At 33.3% G+C, this 10,786-nt stretch overlaps 1 protein-coding gene and 1 pseudogene across 1 annotated transcript; one reads left to right on the top strand and one right to left on the bottom strand.

Moving 5' to 3' along the window:
• The first annotated feature begins 293 nt into the window (after positions 1 to 293).
• On the top strand, positions 294 to 1,244 carry OR6C2 (olfactory receptor family 6 subfamily C member 2). The gene is given in 1 exon segment (NM_001390933.1): positions 294 to 1,244. A coding segment is annotated over 1 exon segment (951 nt).
• Positions 6,600 to 7,469, bottom strand: OR6C345P (olfactory receptor family 6 subfamily C member 345, pseudogene; annotated as a pseudogene).

Raw genomic sequence — 10,786 nt, 5'->3', positions numbered from 1 at the left:
TTACAATCAACTACATTCTTCAATTTTGATGGGTAAAGAATGATCTGAGAAAAAGATGGATTGTTTTACTACAACATGAATTCTGAAGGAATAAACTACTGCTCATACTTATAAAATTCAGGAAGGCTGTTGGAAAAGTGGCAATATTGATCATGCTGTAAAAAGAGGAAATAAATGTGAACCGGTTTGCTTGGCTTTTCTAGCAATCTTGTGCTACAGAATTTGAATATTTACCTCCTCATAAAATCTCTTAATTTTTCACATGACGACTGAATAGATTTCATAAGGCAGTGATGAGAAACCACACAGTAATAACAACTTTTATCCTGCTGGGACTGACAGAGGACCCACTACTGCAAATCTTGATTTTTATCTTTCTATTTCTCACCTACATGTTGAGTGTAACAGGTAACCTGATTATTATCACCCTCACTCTGGTGGACTCCCATCTTAAAACGCCTATGTACTTTTTCCTCAGAAATTTTTCTTTCTTAGAAGTCTCATTTACCACTGTCTGCATTCCTAGATTTCTGTACAGTATATCAACTGGGGAAAATACCATTACCTATAATGCTTGTGCAAGTCAAATATTTTTTGTCATTTTCTTTGGAGCAACAGAATTTTTTCTCCTGGCAGCCATGTCCTACGATCGGTACGTTGCTATCTGTAAACCCCTTCATTACATGACCATCATGAACAATAGGGTGTGCACCTTATTCGTTGTCTGCTGTTGGGTGTCCGGCTTGATGATCATTCTCCCACCCCTTAGCTTGGGTCTCCAGCTGGAATTCTGTGACTCCAATGCCATTGATCATTTTAGCTGTGATGCGGCACCCCTCCTAAAGATCTCATGCTCAGACACCTGGGTAATAGAACAAATGATTATCCTTGTGGCTGTATTTGCACTCATTATCACCCTAGTGTGTGTACTTCTGTCCTACACATACATCATCAAGACAATCCTGGGATTCCCCTCAGTCCAACAAAGAAGAAAGGCCTTTTCTACCTGCTCATCCCACATGATTGTGGTTTCCATCGCCTATGGAAGCTGCATCTTCATCTATGTCAAGCCCTCGGCAAAGGACCAGGTGGCCATAAATAAAGGTGTTTCAGTGCTCACTACTTCTGTTGCTCCCTTGTTGAACCCCTTCATTTACACCTTAAGGAATAAGCAAGTGAAGCAAGCTTTTTATGACTCTATAAAGAGGATTACATTTCTCTCAAAGAAATCAAAGTTTTGTTAAATCAGAGTAAAATGAGAGAAGAAAGTCCTCTAAATATTTATCTACAGCTTCTAACTTGTTTCATTGCTTTGTACCTATAATGTAGTTGATTAATCTGTTCAAAAACATTTAACGCTGACTCTTAATCTCGCTTGAATCAAACTCTTTCTTCTTTCTTCAAACCAAATTCACACATGGTGTTTTCCCTCATTGTGAAATATAAAATTCTCTTCCTCTATAACAAAGTTATCAAAATTAATATCATAAATCTAAGAATCAAATAAAAAACAGAAAACAACAGAAAATATGTATTATAAATAAATTAAACCACGTAAGGCATCCCAAGTCTGTTAAAATAATAAAAACAACAATGTGAAACTCAACGGGAAACTCAACGGGAGTTTGGGAATAATCAGAACTGAAGAAATGGAAACATCTTTACAATCATTGATAAGATGTATTACCTATTTATACTTAGTCATGAGAGAACTTCAATTGAAAGGCAGACATTTAAATAAAACAAATTTAAACATAATGCCACTTATTATGAATTGCAAAATTAGGATAGATGCATAAGAGCTAATTGGAACACCATATTTTAAATGCTGGTGAAATCAGACAGCTATTCACATCAACACAAGGCTAACTGAATGATTTAAGAAAATATCAAGGATATCCAACCAGCAGAAATAGGAAAAAATAAGGAACTATGAAAGTGAATAGATATTAGAATTTTAATCAAGGGGACAATTGAAGAAAACATTCCTAAATTGAAGAACTTTGAGTTTGGAAGCAAGTAACAGTGCACTTGCCAATGAAAAAAGAAAAGAAACAAAGAAAAAGGAAAGAAAACAAACTTTCACTGATAATGTCCCTTCTGCGAGGGGATGAACATCAGAAACTTCTATTGTCATCTTACCCAAGTCCTATTTATGGTTATCTTTTGCTTTCTGTGTCCTATCTTACCATCACTTAAATTTATCCCAGGAGTTTTATGTTCTTTAGTTTTCCTTTCTTACCTCATTTAGTTTCAGTTAAATATATTTTTATTTTGTTTCTGTTAACTTATTAACTCTACATTCAGTCATTATTCTTGTAAGCCTAAATTTGATTTTTTGGTTAGGTTCTGTTTTCCAGGTCTTGCCACTGATGATTTTAATTTTTTAGTTAAGCGATAATTTGAGAATTTGTTTAATCCTGTTCCTCATCATTTACCAACTAGTTTTCAGTTCTATTGAGATTTTCTAACTCCATTGTTCCTTCTATGCTTGTTATTTCACATTTTACTGTAAGAGAGCTTTTTTGGTCCTCTTTTATTTCTTTACTCATTTTTATACGAGTAAAAATTTTGTATATTTTTATCGTATTCTGTGAGTTATAATACATTCTTCTCTTTATAATCTGATTCTGTTTTTTCCAAATGTATCCGGTTGGAGCCTCTTTAAGCTGGTCCTGTGTCTTTTTGATAAGCTTCTATCACTAAAAAAATTACTCAGTATACTTAAGAAGTTCAATACTGCATCCTGTGCCAAATTCTGGATATTGTTTCCACATGCAATTTATTCCAATGGGTTGATTCAGATTTTGACTGAAAGAACAAAAGTGAATTTTGTGAGGAGGTAAAGCAAATCTATATTGCATGTCACTTGTGAAAACAGCTCTAAGCATGTAAATAAGAAAATGTGACATTAAAATTTCTCAGTAAGTTGTTATTTCATGAGGAAAGCAAATGCGCATCGTTTAACTTAGGGTAGTGATTTTTTATATATTAAGAGTCTTGCTTTTTTGAGCTGCTATTCCTCCAGTAAACATACTAGGCAGAAAATCTTCAAACTATTTAAAAATGCATAAAATAACTTGGAAATATTGTTTTACAGTACAATACTTAGAATTAACATATTCTACTATTTATTAATGTATCAAACACGTGCCATTAATAGAATTGGAAATACTGCAATTTTTGCTTTAATAATACTTTGTGGAAAATAATAAAGTGGTTTTTGAAATCCCATATTTCACTAGTTGTTATTCTAATCCTTTCTTTCCAAATCAAGAATGCATTATAGTAAGGAAGTCTGTAAGGGTGACATTATAAAGAGAACTTTTAAATCTTCTCTAGTTTGTATATGAAAATAGATGATTCTTAAATATTGATTTTCCCATGTTTATTAACCTGCAACATGAAATAATTATGTTGGGATATGAAGGTTAGAATCACAGGTCTAGATTTTAATGGGACTTTCCCTAGTTCAAATTTATTGAGCAAAGATTACTATTACATTTTCGTAGAGCGAATGTCCTTTATCTCCTGATCTGGCAGAGGAAAACTTTATTCATTTGTGGTTTATAATATAGTCTGTATATTTCTCTGAGCTCTTACATTACTGATAAAAATTTGAAGTTTGTTTTAAGTCTAAGACCTTATGTTTGTCATTAAAATAGCTGACTTCAGATAGCTATGTTAACTGTAACATGTCATTTTAATTCTCCTTTATCTAGAAATTTACTTATGGCATAAAAATTCCTACTTCTTATTAAATATTTTATTAGAAATAAATGTAATAAAAATTTCTTTATAATGACTGAACAAAGAATTTTGATAAGAAGCCATATTTAAAATCTAAAGCTTGCCATATCTTTTTAGAATTGTTTTATCTTGCTGTTTTACCTACTGATATTGTATTTAATTCTACACAGACTTATATGATTTTTGTTAATTCACTCTTTTGCATGCAATCTATATGCCATGTTCTCGTGCTTCCATCGCTTTCTCTCTGCTCGCCTCCATTTTGGCTGCTTTGTGGCTTGCTTTTCTGAGATGAGTGCAAAGTCAGTCACTTTAGATGTCAACAGTTGATTTTTCTCAGCTTTTTGCTTAGCAGTCTATCACCCTTTGTTCCTGGATTAATAGCTGGCACAGTGACTGGCATATAAGTCCTCTTGGTCTTTTATTCCCTGTGGTTCTTCTAAATTAAAAAGCACTATCACCAAATGCATGAGCTATGCAATCAACATTATTCTTGTTAATAACACATTCTATCTTCTCGTCTCACATTTCAATCTCCCCTCCAAACAAGTCAAGGATTTCCATAAAGTGGGCTGATAATCATGAAGTTAGGATCCTGAAGGCTCTTAGGTCTTCCAATCCAATCTAAAATTTTTATATCCCTCTCCAAAACTGCTTTTTTTCTATTGAAGTAAAATTCACATAACATAAAATTCACTATTTTAACAATTTGGCGGGGTACAATTCAACGGCTATTAGTACATTCACAAAGTTGCACAATCATCACCATTATCTAATACTAGAACATATTCATCACCTCAGAAAGAACCTCCGTATCTGTTAAGCAGTGACCTCCCCATTACACCCTTCCTCCAGCCCTTGGAGACCATCAATCTGTTTTCCATCTCTACGGGTTTGCCTATTCTGGACACTTCATACAAACTGAATCATATAATATTTGTGGCCTTTTATGTCTGATTACTTTCACTTAGCAAAATGTTTTCAAGAGTCATCCAGGTTGTAGAATGTGTTGGTATTTCATTGCTTTTATGGATGAATGATATTCTATTGCATGGATATATCACATTTTGTTTATCCATTCATCAGTTGATGAACATTTAGGTTGCTTCCACTTTTTGACTATTATGGACAGTGCTGCTATGAACATTCATGCGCAAGTTTTTGTTTGAATTGCAGCACATTTAGGCACACTTTCTAATATTTTGAAGACCTGATGATAGCATTAAAGGGGCATACAAATTTTGAAGAATGATCATATACATTCCTTACTGCTCTCTGAGATGGTAACATCACTTTAACAATAAAAATATTTTAATTTTTAATTTTAATTAATATTTTAATTTTAAATGCATTCATATGCCTATTCCTGAACATCTTAGTAAATAATTTCATAATTAACATATTGATGCTATATGCTATTTTTATCATTATGTGCTGTTAAAATTACGCCAAAATTCACAAAAGAATTAATTAATAGGGCTGAATTTAACCTAAAAATAGTTTCACATTAAAGAGAGAAAATAACAAGTGAAAACTTCAGTTAACATAAGAGCATACTACTGATGGCTAGAAAACAAATCATCATTTCCTAACATTGTAAGAATGAAAATAGATAAGATCTTCCCATGTGTCTTGTAACCTCCAAGCTTCTTAATAAAATACCAAAATTAGATCTCAATTAACTCTAATAATATTCTAACATTGAAATTCTAGAAACTCTTAAAGAGTCAATTCTTGGGGTATTTAATAGCTTTCAGTTGATTCTAAGTCTACTACTCACACATGAAAAAATGATTTGATTATTTTAGTACAGCCCATGGTCCATCATGACTCCCCTTGTAAGGCAAACAAAGCTCACAACAAGAAGTCGTATTATGTTGTGAGAATGTGTGTCCAAGCCTGTTTTTTTTTTAACATTTTTGTGATTTCACACTTAAAGACATGCTCTGAAAATAGTACACGGTACTCCATATGCCGTTTATTGAGTCACAGTTGTTTTAATTTTGTCTGATTTATTATCTACTTATTCATTTTTTTGCTGAGGAAGATTAGCCCCAAGCTAACATCTGTGCCAACCTTCCTCTATTCTGTATGTGGGTCACTGCCACAGCGTGGCTGACGAGTGGCATATGTCTGCACCCAGGATCCAAACTGGCAAACCCAGGCTGCAGAGGCAGAGTGCACCGGACTTACCGCTACACCATGGGGCTGGCTCCTGTATGATTTATCTTATCATTCTCTTTCACTCTCTCTTTCACTTTCTTTCTCTCTCTCTCTCTATGTACATATATATATATAGAGAGAGACAATAGACATTTCAAAAATGTACTTTAGAATAACTCTCTACACTGTTCTTTTAAAGAGCAAAGTCTCTTGGGCCATCTTAAGCATACTTAATAACGACAAAATTCAATTTATCCAAGAATTTTAAAGAATATGGCTTTTAATAAAACATGGTACATTTATTTAAATTACTTAAGATACAGCTAGCTATCCAAGAAGTTATATTGTATAATGCAATCAAAACTCTTCATTTATTTTATTCTATCCTACTTTTAGAGAAAGTAAATTTTGCAATTTTATATTCCTAACATGGAAAGGCTTCACTTTGAAGAGCATGAAGTTAAAGTCAGCATGTATAGAATGGAAAGAGTTTCCAAGCTCCAGTAACTTAAAGTGATTCAAATGATTAAATATTGGAGGTCAATTCTTAAACTAGAAGAGTCATAATAGTTTTTGTTCAATGTTCCTTTTATGTTCTCACGTTAATTACTCCAATAAATAATATTACTTGTCTGAAACAGAAACTATCTTTCTAAATTCAGCTCTGAAGCTTAACTTGCTGGTTCCTGAGTATAAATGAATGGGTTTAACAAAGCGGCAACTGAAGTATTGAGCACAGTTACTCCTTTACTTAAAATGACGTATTTCTCTTGCTGATGGCTTTATGTAGATGAAAATACAACTACCAGAAGTGATGGAGACAACAATCATATGAGAAGAGCAGATGGAAAAGGCTTTTCTCTTCTGCTGAGCTGAAGGGAATTTTAGAATTGTCTTGATGATGTAAGAATAACAAACAATTTTAATAACAATGTGACAATGAGGGACATCACGGCTGGTAAAAAAAGCAATCAGTTCCAGTAAATGTGTGTTGGAGCAAGAAAGGTGCAGAACAGGAGAAATGTCACAAATGAAATGATCAAGGATACTTGAAGCACAGAAATCCAGGTTAAGACCCAAACTCAGTGGTAGGAAAAGACCAGGAATACAGTTGCCAAAGAACTGAGTACAAGCTGATGACAAACTCTGCTGTTCATGATGGATGTATAATGCAAAGGTTTGTTGATGGCAACATAGCAGTCATAGGACCTCGTGACCAGAAGGAAAAATTCTGTAACTCTCAAGGATATGTAAAAAAATAACTGAGATACACAACCATTATAGGAAATAGTCTTTTCCTTAGTTACAATGCGGATTATGAATCTGAGAGTGCAAGCACTTGTGAGTGAAATTTCCAGGAAAGAGAACTTATGGAGGAAGAAATATGTTGGTGTCTTGAGATTGGAATCCAGTAGAGAAAGGGCAATGATAGTTAAGTTTCCCATTATACTCCACATGTAAGTTAGAAGTAGAAAGAAGAAAGTCACAATCTGTAATTGAGAGTTATCCATCAATCCCAGAAGGAAAATCTTTATCTGCCTTGTATGGTTCTTCATTTCCCTTGCATAATTTCAATCAAATTCTAGAAATGAAAAGGGAAAAAAATAAGAAACTACACAAGTAGCTTTATATTCAGGAAATGATCTATAAAAGGATCCATATTTATAAACATACTCATTTACAATTTTGTATTGCATGTTGAAGATATAATCTAGAACCGTGCAACAGAAACTATTTTTAAAAAGCACCATAAAAGTCAACTCAGTTTTGGAAATTGACCTGCAAAACATATAACAGTTAGTTACAAACTTCCAGTCACTGGTAACTAATTCCAAATTTATCCATTTGTTAAATAAATTAGATAAAAGCTTGGTGCAGGATTCAAAAACAATTCATTCATGTTTAATTACTAACATCACCAAAACAAAATTATGTCAGTGGAATTAATTAAGATCTACAGTTAAATTCTGAAATTTTAGACTTCATATTAAAGTGACATTTTTTTAGAGCCCCATTATAGTCTCTTGTATGTTCTCTATGAACTGCTAATGAAGACACAGAAAATGACAAAAAAAGAGTAAGTATATAATACCGCAGCAAAACAAATAATAGCTGAATCTACAAAAAATTGAAACTAAATAGAAAACAGATATAACCACATTTTCAAAAAAGATAATCTTTTCAGGACTTCAGCATTTTTCTACATGTACTGAGACCATAAGAATAAAAGAGAAAATACAGAAGATGCATTACATCTCTTCAGAGTCTCCACCCAGTTATTGATATGTAGAGTCTAAGCCTACTTTCCAGATGCAGCTCTGTGAGAATGAAAAATCACTGTTTTCTTGTCACATTGCCTGTGTCCTCATGTCCTCAGCCAGCACTCAGATACCTACTCAGTGACCATTAATCTAAGGAAGTATTGGTCTAGGAGGACTGTGATGATTTGGATGGGACAATCGCATTCTGATAGTATTTTATATTTGCAGTTGCAGGTTTTGAGAATCTCAGATAGCCAATGATGAAAGCAAAGTGAATAACAGAGCAAATTATAGCAATGGTGGGAGCCTGTTAGCAATTAGAAACTGGACTTGCAACTGTACTAATCCACACAAAATCCAGCTATGGATCTAAGAAAGAAGAACACATTAATGGTACTGAGACAAAGGACAACCCACTCTTAAAGTTAAAGTTTGGACAAACGTTTTATTGCTTAAAAATAAATTTTTAAAGAACACCCCAGATGGTAAATTGAAGCTATTACAATAAGATACTTCAGTAATATGAACAGACAAAACAAATTTGTAAAGAGGAAAAAAATGCTTAGAATATATAATGGAAAATTTACCTTTCTCAAAAACCAATTAAACTTCCATACTAGATACAAGCTATATGTTATGATATAGTTTGAGTGAAAAATAGAGAGCAATCTAAATATTTCTAAATATTTAAAAATAAGTAATTCTTTAAATAATTTTATTCATTCAAATAATTACATTTTGTAGTAAGAACATTTATGAATATATATTCTGATTAAAATTATTCCAGGGATGGCACAGTGACACAATGGTTGAGTTAGCATGCACCATTTTGGTGGCCCAGAGTTCATGGGTTTAGATCCCAGGCATAGACCTGGCACCACTCATCAAGCCACACTGTGGCAGTATCCCACGTAAAATAGAGCAAAATTGGCACAAGTGTTAGCTTGGCAACAATATTCCTTACATTATTTAGATTAACAATTTATTCCTATAGCAAACTATTTTTTTTCATTTTGTATTTCTTAGCATATTTCTTCTCCTCTTATACTAATTTCCCAATGAAATATCTCGAGGCTGTTGATGGAAATGGTAGTTCTTAGAGAATCATAGATGAGTCTAAATCTTTCTTCCTTGATCTCATCTTCATTTGGTCCTGTTCATTTTGTTACCCTGTCCTTGCTCTAACTTCTGCCTTTTCTGCAAAATGCCTTGAGCATTCCTATAAGTTCAGTGTTTGTACCAGAATAATTTCAAAACCATGAGCAGATATTTGTTCTATAACCAGTAGGGATCCGGCAATTCATAAGTATCAATGATAAGTTGTCATTGCTCAAAGTTTTGATCAGAATTAGCTTTTCCCAAACAGCTAATTTTTGTTTTTTTAAAAATGTATTTGAACATGTGAAGTCAATTCCCCAGGAAAAAATATCCTCCCACCTTGTTACGTTTGATTGACATCTACAGTCATTCAGACTCTCTACTTAGACAGCAGTGAAACAATCATCACTTCCTCCACAGTTCTACCTGCAGCATCTGGTTTAAACGCTAAAGTATTAGAAATGAGATGCAAGTGTATAAATCAAACTTTACTCTCTTGCATTTACAGATTCAGAAAATAGAAAATGAGGAATAATTAATGTCTTATTCAAAGAGGAATGATAAAATATGAACTCTAAATCTGTTAATTTATGTATACGTAATTTACATGGTATTTGTAATAATTCTTAAATTTTTGAAGACAAAGTAAGACCACGACTTTACTTAGGATTAGCAGCATACGTTGGTATCTTTTTTTTCCTCTAGACTGCCTGAGCAAGGATTAACCATAATGAAACGAAAACATACTCAATGGAAAACAATATTGAATTTTGTAGGCAGGAAGATGAGTATAAAATAATCTCTCAGTTTAATTCAAAGCAGAGAGTTAGTGTGACTGCTTTAGGAACATGATTATTCTGCACTATCACATATATCTGAACATATGGTAGTGTCTGTGCCTTGGATAAAAAAGATTTCTAATAAACTCCTCTTTTTAATATCAGATAATTTATAAGAATTGTATCCAACTAATTCCACCTCACAAACATTCATAAAGATTATCGTAACTGAGATGGTTAAGTTGAAACTTGGGAAATATTTGCTTGTTTCGAATTATTTACAAGGAGTGAATGCTTCTCTACAGGAAATCTAAGGGGATAGTGTCCCTAAGGAGAAACAGTTAAGATGAAAAAATATTCAAAAGAGCCCACAAAACACTACTTGGCCTTTGTCTTCATCACTTAATTAAAAATAAGTTTATTGTTTTAAGCATGATGATATAACGTAATATTAGAGTTGTCACATTAAAAAAATACTCATTTCAGGGGCTGGCCCCGTGGCCGAGTGGTTAAGTTCGCGCGCTCCGCTGCAGGCGGCCCAGTGTTTCGTTGGTTTGAATCCTGGGCGCGGACATGACACAGCTCATCAAACCACGCTGAGGCAGCTTCCCACAAGCCACAACTAGAAGGACCCACAATGAAGAATATACAACTATGTCCTGGGGGGCTTTGGGGAGAAAAAGGAAAAAATAAAATCTTAAAAAAAAAAAAAATATGAAAAAAGTATACTCATTT

The sequence above is a fragment of the Equus caballus genome, chromosome 6, assembly GCF_041296265.1.
Source record: "Equus caballus isolate H_3958 breed thoroughbred chromosome 6, TB-T2T, whole genome shotgun sequence".
Taxonomy (NCBI): Eukaryota; Metazoa; Chordata; class Mammalia; order Perissodactyla; family Equidae; genus Equus; species Equus caballus.
The sequence above is the reverse complement of the archived record's forward strand: the minus strand, read 5'-3'. Positions and strand labels throughout refer to the sequence as shown.